Source organism: Ptiloglossa arizonensis, chromosome 4 (genome assembly GCF_051014685.1).
Source record: "Ptiloglossa arizonensis isolate GNS036 chromosome 4, iyPtiAriz1_principal, whole genome shotgun sequence".
Lineage (NCBI taxonomy): Eukaryota > Metazoa > Arthropoda > Insecta > Hymenoptera > Colletidae > Ptiloglossa > Ptiloglossa arizonensis.
The window spans coordinates 26154841-26169878 of record NC_135051.1 but is presented as its reverse complement, the minus strand read 5'-3'; the positions used below and the strand labels follow the sequence as shown (position 1 = coordinate 26169878).

General features: G+C 44.3%; 2 protein-coding genes across 10 annotated transcripts in view; one reads left to right on the top strand and one right to left on the bottom strand.

Annotated features, from left to right (window-relative positions):
- The window catches only part of Corn (microtubule-binding protein cornetto), a 36474-nt gene that overhangs the window by 19728 nt on the left and 1708 nt on the right, over window positions 1-15038 (top strand). For 2 of the 9 annotated variants that reach the window (XM_076310257.1, XM_076310256.1), the window contains exons 1-11: window positions 9271-9620; window positions 9997-10359; window positions 11559-12912; window positions 12985-13100; window positions 13270-13410; window positions 13482-13579; window positions 13667-13850; window positions 13929-14151; window positions 14257-14507; window positions 14596-14804; window positions 14885-15038. In XM_076310257.1, the coding sequence (XP_076166372.1) occupies window positions 9477-9620; window positions 9997-10359; window positions 11559-12912; window positions 12985-13100; window positions 13270-13410; window positions 13482-13579; window positions 13667-13850; window positions 13929-14151; window positions 14257-14507; window positions 14596-14804; window positions 14885-15038 (3237 nt within the window). In that variant the 5' untranslated portion in view covers window positions 9271-9476. Of the gene's footprint in view, window positions 1-4018; window positions 4533-5093; window positions 5140-8135; window positions 8314-9270; window positions 9621-9996; window positions 10360-11558; window positions 12913-12984; window positions 13101-13269; window positions 13411-13481; window positions 13580-13666; window positions 13851-13928; window positions 14152-14256; window positions 14508-14595; window positions 14805-14884 lie in introns of those variants that run through there. The other 7 variants (XM_076310259.1, XM_076310258.1, XM_076310260.1 and 4 more) reach the window with 6 other exon arrangements.
- LOC143146204 (uncharacterized) lies at window positions 1363-3981 on the bottom strand. Its single transcript, XM_076310284.1, has one exon. It carries the CDS (start codon window positions 2763-2765, stop codon window positions 2166-2168), a length of 600 nt encoding a protein of 199 aa, XP_076166399.1. The 5' UTR covers window positions 2766-3981; the 3' UTR covers window positions 1363-2165.

Below are 15038 nucleotides of genomic sequence, written 5' to 3'. Positions count from 1 at the left end.
ACGAATCTTATCTATGGAATTATCTTGTTTTATTTCGAATCGATATCTGTCATCGAATTCCGTTAAAAATAATCGCGCTTCCATCTTCGGGGGTCAATTGGCAATTCCATCGTTGATTGGTTTAAGCATATTTACATTGTCCTTCGTCGATATCGTCAATTAAAACCGTAGACGCGAGATAAAAATTTTCGAAGACGATCGCGATATTATTTCTTAATTATTCGTGCGTAATCGATCACTTGTATCGAAAGTTATATTTATATCTGTAGGTACTAATACGATAAAAGAATATGAATTTTTTAAACGAAAGTAGAAGAAAAAGATTGTTAATGAAATTTTTACGGTTAACGACATTAATACAGGTTGTTCGGAAAGTCATTTCGTTTTTTTTTTTGGTGAAAATGAAACACGATTTTTTTAGTATAAAAATTGTATAAACATTTTATTAAATGATATATTCTCCATTTTTGAAAATGAAACGACTTCCCGAACAACCCAATATAATTATGACATCCTGTATATTGGAACGGTGATAACCTAACGATCGCTGAAACACCGCCTCTCTTACTCTAATTTCCAATATTCCGATAACTCTTCCCGATATATGCTAATCCTCGACAAGCGCGAACAAATCAGCCTGAATCGCAGACATTGTAATACCTATGATCCGGAAGAAACGTTGTGTAATAGTAACGAATTAATACTATCGACATCTCGGGTGGATTCCATTGTGATTACCGCTGGTATTGTTCCACGACGATTGGGGATGTGTATAACACACACTCAAACAGGGAAAACGTGAAAACTCGTTACACTGGGCACGTGTTATACAATTGGACACGATGGATTCTATTAAACGTCTTCGACGATATAATAGGTTTCGTGGAACAGGATGTAACAGATTTCGTGGGAATCTTTTCCGTGCTGCAAAAAAAAAAACTGACATCTGGTCGTGCACGAAGTAAACAAGACCGAAGGAGTAGCAATTGTTTAGAAAAAAGGTAGACAATCTGGTTCGGGGAATTGGCAAGGAACGATGCAATTATTAAATTATTTATAAAGATCGCGACGAGGATTTTGCGATTGTTTTGCGATGATTTACAGGAGATGCGGTCTTTATTGATCATACACGGTTTCTAAGGAGCGTGACTATGTACCCGAGTCTTCTTTTTGTATCTAAATTGGTCGACCATAGTCACGAAGCTTTGACGCGATTCTTCGTGAAAAGGAGCGTCGAAGTCTGCTAAAATTACTTGAATTGTTAATAAAACGCAAACGGAATGTGGTCGCGCGAAAAATTGTTTTTTAAAGACACGCACGGACTGGTTAAGTTTGGTTGCACGTGGAAGAAATTCGAAGGTCGTCGTTGTAGTCTCTTTATTTAAATAATTGATCGCGTACGTCTCATAATACTATACAATTTTTATTTCCTTAACGGTATATATTTCTATACAATATAATTTGAGATCAGCCATTGTGTACGTTCCAAGTTCGATAAACTAACGGGCAAAGATTCTAATTTGCACGCGAAAAACTCAAGGAACGATACAATGTGTACGTGTGTGTGCGTAGTGTGTGTCGAAATACTGCTGTTTTCATGAATCGATCAGGTATTATCAATGCGAAACGAGTGCATTCGCATAATTAAGTGAACTAGATAGCACGAGGTGAAACACGGAAATGTTTCTTTTTTAACGAGTAACGGCGTATTTTTTTTTAAACGTACTATCGTAAAAAGAAAAAACCTTACTTATCGTTCAAGTTAAACGACGACGATAATCGTTAGTAGGTTAAACATAATTATTGGCGCGCAGTCACGTTTCCCTCGTGGCTAAGTAGTTACGAGGATTCCATGATCGATAGTCGGTATTAATATTACGACGTGCGAAGTGAAACGTCGAGTACATAAATCATTTACAAACGAGAGCCCTCGTTGAATAGATCATCGGTAATTTGCACGGTCCGTGCCGAATTAATTATCCGCTGAAAGCTGTCGAAAGATTACCGCCACCATCGGCCGAACGCTAAAGCTTGTAAACTTTCCCCCGCTCCGTTAATACAGTGTCGTTTCATCCTCCGAACTTACTCGAAGACATTGTTAAAAGGAAGCTACACGGACAATTCAGTACAACAAAATCCTACAATATTTCACGATTCACTCTTCATCATTTTACCTTGATCTTTCTTTCTGCTGATCCAATCTTCACAAAAGTGGCGCCATCGAAAGATTTAATGACCGTTCCGGGGTTCACGAACCATCTGGTCACAACCTGCTCGTCACAGTTCGATCTCGCGACGATCTTTACCACTTTCTCCTGTTTCTTACCGCGATCGGATCCTTTTTGTTCTCTCCTTTCGTTCGGTGGGTTCTTCGTCTTCTCCCCACTATTCTTTTTGTTCGCATCGGCGTCCTTCGCGCGCGTTTCGTCGGTAATCTTCGATGATCGTTCGACTTTTCGGTTCTTCGTTTTCTTCTCGCCGTCAGAGGTCACCTTACCGCCATCTCCCACGTACCTAACCTTGCTCCTCGACGATTTGGGACCCAGTAACACCCGACCACCGTCTCCAGTGTATTCTACGTCGCCCAAATTCAAATCGATCCGTAATCGACATCCATCGCCGATGACGCGCACGCTTCCGCAGTTCTTCGCCACAGTGACGCTGCATCCGTCGCCCGTAATTTCCAGGATCTGTTCGTTCAACGGCAACATTAAGGAGAGACCGTCGCCGTGTATCTTCCTCACGTTTCCTTCCCCCACGACCATGCTTTCCAAACGATCGCGTGTCCCGCGTAATCGTAGAATTATTGTTTCTGTAAATCGAGACTCGATCTTACGCAACCGGATCGATTTCACGGGCCGAGTTCTCGATAGTGCTTCCTCCCAGAGTCGGTTTGGCGAGTATTTCGCACCGCTTTGTCGGCACGTTTCGTCGTTCCGTGAATTTCTCGACGGGGGACAACAGTCGCCTCGATGGCGACGGTGAATAAAATTTTCTGTACTCTTCTCGTTCTCTCGCGGGGGTTCTAGCGGCAGTCCAATCACGTGAGTGCTTCGCCTTTGATACTTTGTTGGCAAATTTCAAGAATACCCTCGTAATCGTCGAGCAGGTTTTTTTTTAGGTGACTGACAGCGCAACGTGGATGTTTAACTCTTCGGATTCTCGCCTTCTCGAGAAAACGATTTTTCACCGTCTTCGGAATTTTCCTCCCAAGAGTGCCTAGAAGAACGTGCAGAGTATTTAGGTTAAAGATTGCATTTGTGTCGCGCGGTGTTTCCAAAGCTACGAGGTTGTACTAACTTTTCGCTTAAATTTCATTTACTATACCGTTGGGATTTTTAGGAATATAAAAGTAACGGTGAATTAAAGTAAGTTCCGGTCGCGAAAAATATCATCGATCACTGACACGAAACGTGTTAACAGTGTTTTAAAAAAAAAGTGTTCATTAATCGAGTAATTTTCTACCTGGAAGATTTAATAAACGAGCTACACTTTTTACGTTGAAAAAGTGACACTATCTCGAGTACATTGCACTTTTTTCAAAAAATTTCGATTACACCACCGATATAGACTCACCTTGATCTATGTATCCTTTGTTTCAGAAATGTTCGTTCCGCCACGTGTCGTATATTTTATTTTTTCGTGCAGTGAATAATCGAGCCATCGCTCAAATAAACAATCGATCAATCGAATGACTAAGCAATAGTCGAAAGAAGTACTTCGTGCGCAGCAAAGACCGGTGGTTTTCCGTAAATCTTGTGTCGTCACTAATCAGACTTTCAATTTGTTTTGTAATCCTACAATGTCTCCCAGCGGATCTCACCTACTTAGAAAACGAATGACGCAAGAAATACCCGATCGATCGATCGGTCGTTGGAAGAGCAACTTGGATAGAAAAAATCGGTGTCTCGAGTTCTCGTTGAACGGTGATAGTCTAAACGTTCAATTCCTTGAAAATTCCTCTTGAAGGGTCTACCGGTTGATGAAAGCTCGTGTAACGAAACAATCGTCGAAAAATTTGACGCGCAGAAAAGAATCAATGTATCCAGCTCTCGGATGACCTTTCTGGAGTCTTCTGCGTTGGTTGCACAATCTTCAAATATTTGTTCTCGATGAAATTCGCCAGTTGCCCCGATTGTCTCCAAATGTAGAACGATCGACGAATGATCGATCGATACACGAAAATATCGATGTCTGGATCCTCGAATATTGTGTCGTCGACCAGAGAAGTCTGGCTTGTTCCTTTCTCGAACGTCTCAACGACACAGCACTATTAACAGCGACGGGGCGTAGTAATAATGGTTTGTTCGGGTAGCATGCGACCAGTCGCGGGGCTCCTGGTCGGCCAATCGTTCTCGCCGCTTTCGGGACTTCCCCGTCGAGATCTTTAGCGGCGCGCCGCGAACACTTTGAAAGTTCTCGGTCACTTCTGATCGATTATCACGGTCAGGAACAGCGGCACTTTATCTCGACGTTCCGCGAACGAACAATTCTGGGGAGGAACCGTGAGATACCAGAACGATGATTACTAGGTAATATAGAAAGCTCTACGTATCAATTTTTAATTTGATGCTTTTTTAATCAATATTAAATTTTTTCTAATAGCGTGGATGTCGAGTGAGATACAACGACCAGATACTAGAACGTTTACTATGTAATATAGAAAGTTCTGTGTATCAATTTTTAATTTGATTCTTTTGTAATCAATATTGAATCATTTTTAATACCTTGGATGTCGAGTGAGATACAGCGACAAGATACTAGAACATTTACTAGCTAATATAGAAAGTTCTATCTATCAATTTTTAATTCGATACTTTTGTAATCAATATTGAATCATTTCCAATAGCGTGGATGTCGAGTAAGATACAACGACGAGATACTAGAACGTTTACTAAGTCATATAGAAAGTTCTGTGTATCAATTTTTAATTTGATACTTTTGTAATCAATATTGAATCATTTTTAATACCTTGGATGTCGAGTGAGATACAGCGACAAGATACTAGAACATTTACTAGGTAATATAGAAAGTTCTATCTATCAATTTGTAATTTGATACTTTTATAATCAATATTAAATCATTTCCAATAGCATGGATGTCGAGTGAGATATAACAAGATACTAGAACGATTACTAGGTAATATAGAAAGCTCTACGTATCAATTTTTAATTTGATACTTTTTTAATCAATATTAAATTTTTTCTAATAGCGTGGATATCGGTATCAGAATGTTTACTAAGTAATATAGAAAGTTCTGTGTATCAATTTTGAAATACCAAGTACACGTCGATACCGTTGATTTGTTAATTTATCGAGAACAGAAACCAATATCCAATCCGTGTGGAATAAACAGGTGCAAGTAGAACCTTGATAATCGATGGTAGAACACTGTCTATAATCGCAACTACCTGTTACGTTCGTCTATCCGAAACGATATCTGTTAGCAACCGCTTAGGCCGTACCGATTGCATTTTGTTTCTTATTTTCGTTGCATTTACAATAATATCGATGTCCGCTTGGTATCGTTCGAAAACTGTCGGTATCGAAAGTTGATATCAAGTGCAGTCACGTTGCACGTAACTGATACGTATCGGTGCTTTCGCGCGGGTATCAAAACGTTTCGATACAAACTGGCGATAGCTGCACGCTACTACAAGTAAGTCCCGAGATAGGGGACCACACGGGGACTTCCCGATCGAGCGCGTTGGACACCATTTTTCTTTTTCTCTCTCTCCATTATTCTCGAACGTCGAGCCTCGTGGGCCATATTCACACGGCCAGAATCGACTGTTTATTGTTTTCAATTGCACGCGCGCGTTGTCGTGAGCAACAGTTCCACCGCACGTGGCGCAACCGGCGGACGTAAGCGAAAATTTTTCCGCTCGGCGCATCGCACACGATAAGTAAAATACACGGTGATGAATTTGAAAATTTTTAATCGCGTGAACGATTTCTAATCATTTTTTTTTCTTTTTTTAAGCTTTTTACATTAAAAAAAAAAAGCGGTAGATTACTCTCCAGCGTGTGACGCAACGATGTTAAAGTTCACGTTCGCCGTTAAAATTGCCGCGTGAAAATTTTCTACCGAAAATATACAAGGCCGGAGTTCCCTTCTCGCGAACGTCGATATTACGACAGTATCTACAAGGTGTTCAACTCGGAGCACGTGGTATTGTTACGCGAATGTTTATAAATTCTACATCGAGCATTATTTCCGACGATTGCCAACCTCGAGGTTAATTCTTTCGACCCGAGTCGACCGAGATGTTTTTACTTGGCCTAGATCTCTCTTTAAATCTTTTTTTTTTTCTTTTCCTTCATTTTTCGTTTCCTTTCGAGATAAAGTTCGTCGTCGTTACCGCGCCGTGAAGCGGCCTCTGGGTCGGCGCACGCACTTTCTCGCTCGCTCGTTTGTCATCGTCGATGATGAATCGCGCGAGAGATACAAAGTGATCGATTAGGGGGGGGGGATAATTATTCAATGACGGCGCACCGTGCACGATACGAGGAGCACTCGAAACGCGTTGTACGCGATTCAGCCGCGCGCAAAAGGGGAACACCGGCCGGTGACGCGAAGAATGCTCCGTCAATTACGATTGAAATACGTAATAGCGCGGGAGAGGAGGAGGGACGGTGAGGGGGAACGGGGGGCGGGGCTGAGCGCGCAACACGCGACAGATTAAGATAGAACGATTACAGGCGCGAGTGGACGCGCGCAGCCGTTATTTCGTGCCACTGAAATAATCGTCCGACCGAGTCTGTGTCTACTTTTTATTTTTCGTTTCGAGAATGCCCTCGCGACGAATAGAAACTGTTTTGTTTCTTTGTTTTTTATTTTTTTTTCACTGAAATAATCATCCAACCGAGTCTGTGTCTACTTTTTTATTTTTCCTTTCGAGAATGCCCTCGCGACGAATAGAAACTGTTTTGTTTCTTTTTTTTTTGTTTTTTTTTTCACTGAAATAATCGTCCAACTGAGTGTGTGTCTACTTTTTATTTTTCCTTTCGAGAATGCCCTCGCGACGAATAGAGCCTGTTTTTTTTTTGGCCTTTTTTTTTCGTCGCGAAACCGATTTGCGTCGAATAGCTGCTTCCAGCCGTGAAATATTATCTCGTTGAATGGTATTTTTCGAGCACCTCTTTCGTAAAAATCATCATCGTTTTTTCCGTTGCATAAATCATCGCTCGAAACAAGTCCCACTCGATTCTGGTTGTTACATCTCGCGCGTGTATTGGGCGTAATCGTTTATCGAGTATTATAAATATTGACGATGCTGAAGAATTGTTGGACGAAATCGTCGAGTATTAGGGTACTCGATGTAAGTTACTTCTCTGTAGGGTGGTGTCAAGGGTATTTCAAGGTTATTAGTTTTTTATACGGAACTTTATAGTTTTTATTACGCACGAAAGTATTGGGTCGTTTGGAAAGTGATTTCATTTTCCAAAATGGAGAATTTACAATTCAATAAAAGGTTTGTACACTCTAAGAAAATCGTGTTTAAATAACTACACGACTTCGAAGTAAAAAATGCAAAGAAATCTTCCAATAGTACACTTCTACCCTTTACATAGATACATACGTACTATTAGGTTGTTTGAAAAATGATATCATTTTCCAAAATGGAGAATATACAATTCAATCAACTGTTAATACACTCTAAAAAAATCGTGTTTCATTTACACCAAAAAAAACGAAATGACTTTCCAAACAACCTAATAGTTCTTGATGACTGTAACCGTTCAAGGTCGTTTAAGGTCTTGAGAAGAAAAAAAAATCGTTAGAACGCGATTGGAAATTTTTCAAGGTTAAGAAGAAAGTTTTCACGTCGATTTTCGTCAGGTGTTCGGACCTCGAACGGTTTCATCGATCGTAGGGATGGGTATCGCGGGACGTGGTGCACGATAAATTACAGACGCGATTACGTAACGCGATAACCGACGCTCGTAATTTCGCGCCGCTACAGCGATCTCATTTTCGCCCCGATGTGTCCCTCAGCGAGCACGTGTACGTGCACGGGGTCCACACACGGACCGTGACTCACCACGGGGACCACGCCGCGCGACGCACGGAAGTGCACGCGCGACTTTAATTTCCATTCATAAATTTTCTTCAACGATTCGAAGGGGAAAGTCGCGTAACGCGTTCCCGCGTTCGGTGCGAACGATCGGTAAGAAAAAAAAGAACAGAAAAACACGTAGAGATCCGAAGAAGAACTCGTATCGCGGGTTCGTTCACAGCGCGTGCTCGAACGAGGGCAAATTCCCTCGATAAACGTATCAACTGCCAACCACGTATTTCCTGGCGATAAGGTGAGTCGCTTGTTAGGCAATTCGCTCCGGAAAACTTCACGAGGACTGTTTTCGTACAGTTCTCGTCGAAAAGTTTCAATCGTTTCGTAAGGAATCGTCTCGAGATCGATTAATCAATTTTCGTCGAAAAAATTATCCAATATTTCCAACCCCCATTTTAAAAGCAAACATTGTAATTTCGACGTTTGTAGATCTCGATGAATTGATTTTTTCCATTGAAAAATATGGAGAACTGTCGAAATTGCACCGCGAAACGTATTTATCGAGAATACGAAGTGACGGTGTTACGTTACCTCGATATATGACCGCGTGTCCGATCAATAAAGGAGGACCCACTTAACCTCATTCGTGAAATTTATCTCCGTCAAGGTTAATTAAAAATGCATCGCTGACGCTTTGTTTACACCAATTCTGGACACTTTGGAACACCCTGTACCTCTTGTAATCCAATTTGTCGAGAATTGCCTCGAACGATTCGAACCAAGATGGACGTACGTCCGTAGTGCCCGAAAATGATTGGTCGGCGCGTGTTCCATTTTCGAGGAATTCCTGGAAGGAACGCCGACCGGATATTGTTCACCAGTAATCGAATATGGCCGTGATTGCCGAGTGCTACGGTCAAGATCCGGATTTTAATTGCTTCCCTCCCATCGATTCGTGCGTAAAACGGAACTGGACACTTTGTTCCTACGATTGCATTTATTCTACTCAGCGTCCATCCGTTGGGTTTTTCGTGAAAATTCAGGGAGACTTTAGTTACAAATTACTTCCAAATGGAATTCGATGGAAGATCCGGACCTGCTCGCTCGAGTTTCGATGAGTAAAGTCGCTTATGTAAATTTCAAAGTGAACAGACGTGGCAAGTGTAAATAAAAAGAAACAGTCTGACGAGCAGTGACGTTCGAGCGCCGTTATTGAAACTCCGCGAACTATTCATTTTCTCGTTTACCTTGCCAACGTATGGTCTCCTTCCTTGTCAACGACCTCGAGAATCCTCATTGCTGCAAAATGTCGTAAAAAAGAAAAAAATCGTCGAGTCACCGGAACACTCGAAGGTCGAATGGGTTAAGAAATTTTGTTCGCCTCGACGAATTCGTCCGACACCGGTTTGCGCTTATCTGTCGGTACGTCACACGGTTACATCACTTCCTGTTCGAACATCGATGAGGAATCGGGGGCGAAGTGTGTCATCGATCGGGTACGAAATTCGCGGAAATTTCGCTCGTGTGCCCGTTAAGCGTAACGTAAAAAAACAGGAAAGAGGAAATTGTTCTCGTGGCGGAGTCCCCCGCAGATTTATATCCGAAGTAAATTTCGTTCCGAAGCTTGTGACCCAGATACGGGGCCGACGCGTATCGAAAGTCACTTTTCACGAAAATTCAGCCTCGCGGCGAGAAAATATTGTAGCGTAGTTTTCGAGCGGTGATTCGATGTTCCAGTGACGTTGCGAACGCGTGTAAACAGGAACTTCGTCTTCGTGAAAATAAAATATACTTAACCGAGGAGCTATAAGTAACGAAAAATTCGATTCGAACGAGCAGTGCACGGGTTGGTTGCATCGACGATCGAATCGTTGATTTAATCGATAGATTTAAGATCTGTACTATTCTGGATCTTGGATCCGGATTCGAAAACGAAAAGAGAATGGAAGTAAAGATACGCAAATTTTATTTTTTTATCCAGAATGGCAACCACGAAATGAACGTCTCCCCGAACAACGAGCAAGCCAACCTCGAGATGGAGACGCCTCTCGAGGACAATAGTCTGAAAGTGTCACCGGTGCAGAACGTGGCCAGGCAGGATTCTGGTGTACCGGAGGATCTGGCGTCGCCCGTGGGCGACACCAGTAAGCTGTTGAACGAGGAAGACCCGGACGGGACGATGAACAGCGACTGTAACATCACCGTGATTCACGTGACGGAGTCACAGTCGCATAAAGCCGATCAGAGTCTAGGCTGCGACAGGAAGGATTACGCGGGCGAAGGAAAGGACAGCAAGGATGGCAGTGACAGTGGCGTGGAGGGCTGTGCCACCGAGGTTCCGAGGGTAAGAGATCGATCGTGGTACTTCGTGGAAAAGGCGGCGGGTCGTTGCGCCATTCAATTATTAAGTACGTGAGGGAAACGAGCCGGTGGTCGTAGTCTCGCGAAGATAAATCGGTTCATGGTGAACGATAAGACACCGTTCACCGTTTGGTGCCTCTAAACGTGTTAATGGTACCTACGATTGTTCACGTCGGAGGAACCTGTCGTACAAGGTCGAGAAGCGTCAGGACGCTTCGAGGTAAACTTTGTTCCTTTACGAATATCGTATTCTGTACTCCCCCGGAGTCACGGAGTGGTCAGAAAGCGTCAGAAAGCGTCAGAAAACGTCAGAAAGCGTCAGAGAACTTCGAGGTCACCTTTGTTCCTTTTCGAATATCGTATTCTCTGCCCTCCGGAGTCACGGAGTGGTCAGAAAGCGTCAGGACGCTTCGAGATCAACTTTGTTCCCTTTTGAATATCGTATTCTCTGCCCTTTGGAGTCATAGAGTGGTCAGAAAACGTCAGAACGCTTCGAGATCAAATTTATTTGTTTTCGAATATCGTATTCTCTGTCCTCCGGAGTCACGGAGTGGTCAGAAAGCGTTAGAACACTTCGAGGTCACCTTTGTTCATTTTCGAATATCATATTCTCTGCCCTCCGGAGTCACAGAGTGGTCAGAAAGCGTCAGAAAACACCAGAAAGCGTCAGAGAGCTTCGAGGTCATCTTTGTTCTCTTTCGAATATCGTATTCTCTGCCCTCTGGAGTCACAGAGTGGTCATAAAGCGTTAGAAAACGTCAGAAAGCGTCAGAACGCTTCGAGGTCACCTTTGTTCCCTTTCGAATATCGTATTCTCTGCCCTCCAGAATCACAGAGTGGTCAGAAAGGGTCAAGGACATTTCAAGGTCGAGGAGCGTCATCAAGGACGCTTCGAGGTCAACTTTGTGCCTCCACGAATAGATCGTACTCTCTGCTCCCCTCACAGTCGCGATACGTGTCACTTTGTAAGACTTCCGAGTCTACGAACCTGTACGAAGAAACGTCGAGGATACTTCAAGGTCGACTTTATTCCTTTTCCGTACTCTCCAGTCTCCGGAGTAACGGTATACATCGCTTCCCAAGATTTCCGAGTCCAGGAATCTCTAGCTACAAGATCATGAACAGTTCATGGTCTTCTCTCCCGTTGTTTACTGTCGAGCTCACATTGTTTCCTACTTTCAGGTGCGAAGTCGTAACAGCATCGACTACGCGAGCAGTTGCGGTGGCCTGGACGAGGCGTCCTGCGACTCCAGCTTGGTGAGCTGTTGCTCCGTATACGAGGATCCCTGTGCCACGCTGCCCGACGATGTGAGACTGACCACCGGTGGCGAGGGAACCAGCGAAGGCGGCAGCGAGAGTTCCTCCATCGCCGGGAGCGTGTCCGCCCGCACGAACAGAACGAACACCAAGAGAACCGTGCCCGCCTCGAGCGTCGGTAAGAAGAAGACCAGCGCAACAGAGACGCAGAAGACCACCCGCGCGAAGCCTGCACCAGCGAGCACCACCTATGTGGCGACCACACCGCGCTCGAAGCTTCGCACCACCACGCCTAGGAGTATCTTGAACAAGGCGCAGCCGGTGACGAGGGATCGGGCTAGGTCCAGGGAGAAATCAACGACGAAAGAGAGCACCTGCGAAGGTACATCGACCATTGGTCGCGCGTCGACGACATTCCGCTCGGGAACTGTCGCGATGCCCCCACGTACCAGGACGAGACCTATCCCCGACTCGTTGCCATCAGCGTTGACCACAGAGATCAACAAGGACCTGGCGCAACGCGGACGCGGTCCCAGCGGTAGCTGCAGGTCCAGAGGAGGATCCAGTACGCGTGGCGCGCGCACACCGAGCTCAACACCGTCCGAGGAGGTACGAAAACCTATATCCACCCCGAGGGTGCCTTATACGGGCCGCACGGACCCGGCTAGAACTACCAGAACCGATAAGATGACCATCAGCGCAGACAACAAGGCCCTGGACACGTACGCGACGCTACCGAGAAGAAACAGGACGAAGATCAGCATTCCCAAGACCAACGAGAAGACCGACAAGGTCGCCAGAAGTAGGTCCGGAAGCAGAGACGCCAGTCTGAGCAGGCAGGTCGAGAGAAAGGGCGTGAGCAAGGAGTCCTCCGTCCACAAAAGTCTACCGCCTTACCCTAGACACAAGATAGCGGAGAAGACACGTATTTATCACGAGACCAGCGTACAAACTGGTTTGACCGGTCAGGATATAGAGAACGCATTGTCCGGGGTGCCTAGCGCAGTCGCGGGCCCGGAAGTGGTCGAGAGACTCCACGAGGGCTGTCAGACCGAGGGCACGTGGGAGGACATGCAGGCAATGCAGACCGATCTGAAACGGTTGAACGAGGAGACCTCGTGTCAGAAAGAGGAGAACCAGAAACTGAAGGCCGAGATCACCGAGGTGAAACGTCTGCTCGAGGAGGAGCAGGCAGATCATGCGTTCGCGAGGCAGGAACTGGATAGGAACGCGCAACGGGTGTTGGCGATGCTGGGAACCCCTCAATCGGAGCACGCGGGTAATTTTGGGGGGATTTTATTAATCGCCGGTACCTTTTCTGGAAGACCTTATGGGACTGAATCTTTTGCAGAGGGCAGCGACAGTTTCTTGGAGCTCGAGTGCCATTTGCAGTCTTCCGGACAAGTTGTTGCTAGTCAGCAGATAGAAATAGCGGACCTACAGTCTTTGTGCCGTATGTTGAGTAGGGTAAGATGAGTTTGCAGACATTGCAATTAATAACAGAGCAGGGCAGGACGATGTGGAGAACAAGTATTTGGGAAATGGTGGAGAATATCGAGCAATACTTATAATATTAGAGTGTATTACGCACCTACAATAATATGTGGAATTATTTACTCTTTGTGTGTTTATGAAGGATTTGGAGAAGAGTTTGGCTGCCCAGAAGGCGTTGCTACAACAACAACAGGAATTAGAAGTGGAATCTGCCGAAATGCAAGACTTCCTTCAAGAAGAGAAAGCTACTTTGGCGGATGCTCTGAAAGAGGCAGAGACAGAGGTATTCGTTTTGTTTAACAAATATCGCGAGGTAATTATATTTTGAAATCTATCGTCTTGCTCGATTCTCAGCTTACAAAGAAGGAAGAGATGTTGGCGAAACGTGGAATGGAATTGGAAAGGCAAACCGAAGAGTGCAAGCATTTAGTACGAATCAGTGAACAACGAAGGTACGTGTAGTTGGAATGGTTCTTAAACTATTACAATAAATCACAAGTTTGTTTTCATTGATTTTTTCTCTTTTTATTTATCCATAGGCAGGAGAATTTATCCATGAGCATGAAATTGAACGCAGTTGAACGACGAAGCAGAGAACTGCTACTTACACAAGGAGCTGCCGTTTCCGGTGCCGCGGTTGCACTTTCCGGTTTGGGAACTCGGTTAGAAGGATTGGTAGACCAGTTAATAACTTCCTACAACATCTCGGTGAAAGATCTCGAGGTAATGCTTGTTAATATTTTTTTTAGTATACCGTTACTTTCGATGGTACATGGTAATCATTGGTTACTTTGTTCGTAGGACGTAATATATCATAACGAGGCATACAGCAGAAGCAATAGCAGCATCGAGTCGAGTCCTGTTAGTTCCAAACATAGTCTGAAAGAGTGTACACCTAGTCCAAAAAGTGGTTCCTTCGTTTCCGCGGTAATTGGGGCCATCCGGAACGCGGCAACGCATCCTTTCGCAACGAAAAATACAGATAAAAAGCCTACATTAGAATCGGCCAAACAAATATACAAAGGTACATTACTACGGATCAACATTTTTATCTATATTTTTTCAATAATCGATTAACGTAACGAACCACGTTATTTAACACGCGACGCTTGTTCCTTGGTCCAAGCAGAATTGAGTATGGAATCCTCGTCCGACCTGCTCGATTTTGAAACAGAACCGTGCTTGATGATGGAAAGCGTGTTGGAGGACGTTCCTCTACCTGACACGTACTCGCATAACATGGTATCGAGCAGCGATTCGCTTCGCAGAGCTTTGAGCTTTCCTGAGACAGTGGACGAGAGTAATCTCAAAAAGACGCGCATCAACGACGAGTGTTCCAGCCTAACGAATCTTACGCAAGCGATTCTGCATCGTCGTAAGGTACCCATTTATTGAATCGTGAAAACCGGTGATTTGAAAATAACGGCTATTTGTAGGTAATAATTTTAAACAATTGCACTCTTCACAGGTGGAGAACGAGGAGGACGATGATTGCGATTCGATCAGCGAATCTGATACTGGTACCAACGATGGTCCGCTGGCTTCGGATTACTGTCCCGCTGTTGGTCTTGTTGATCAAGTCATCGACGTAGACAATCTTGTTACCAAATTGTTGAAAGTACTACGGATAATACAGCTCGATAACGACACGTGTATACAGGAGCTGAAAGAGGAGAAGTAAGCTCGCCTTTCATTCCCATGGATTTAGCAGTTAAAACGTATTCAAGACGCTATTTAAAACGCGTGGTGATTCACAGATCCGAATTAGAAACAAAGTTGGAGGTAACCGTTACGGAATTAGAGGAGCTTCGTAAAATAGTGGACAACCTTCATCAGCCAGAAGAGATTTTAAGCAATACGTCGGACAGAAGGCGTAGCGCGATGGAAAATTGTCGTCTGCTGATCAAAGAG

Excerpts from the sequence above, each read along its gene's own strand:
- LOC143146204 (XM_076310284.1), bottom strand. The coding sequence starts at position 2,765 with ATGGTCGTGGGGGAAGGAAACGTGAGGAAGATACACGGCGACGGTCTC.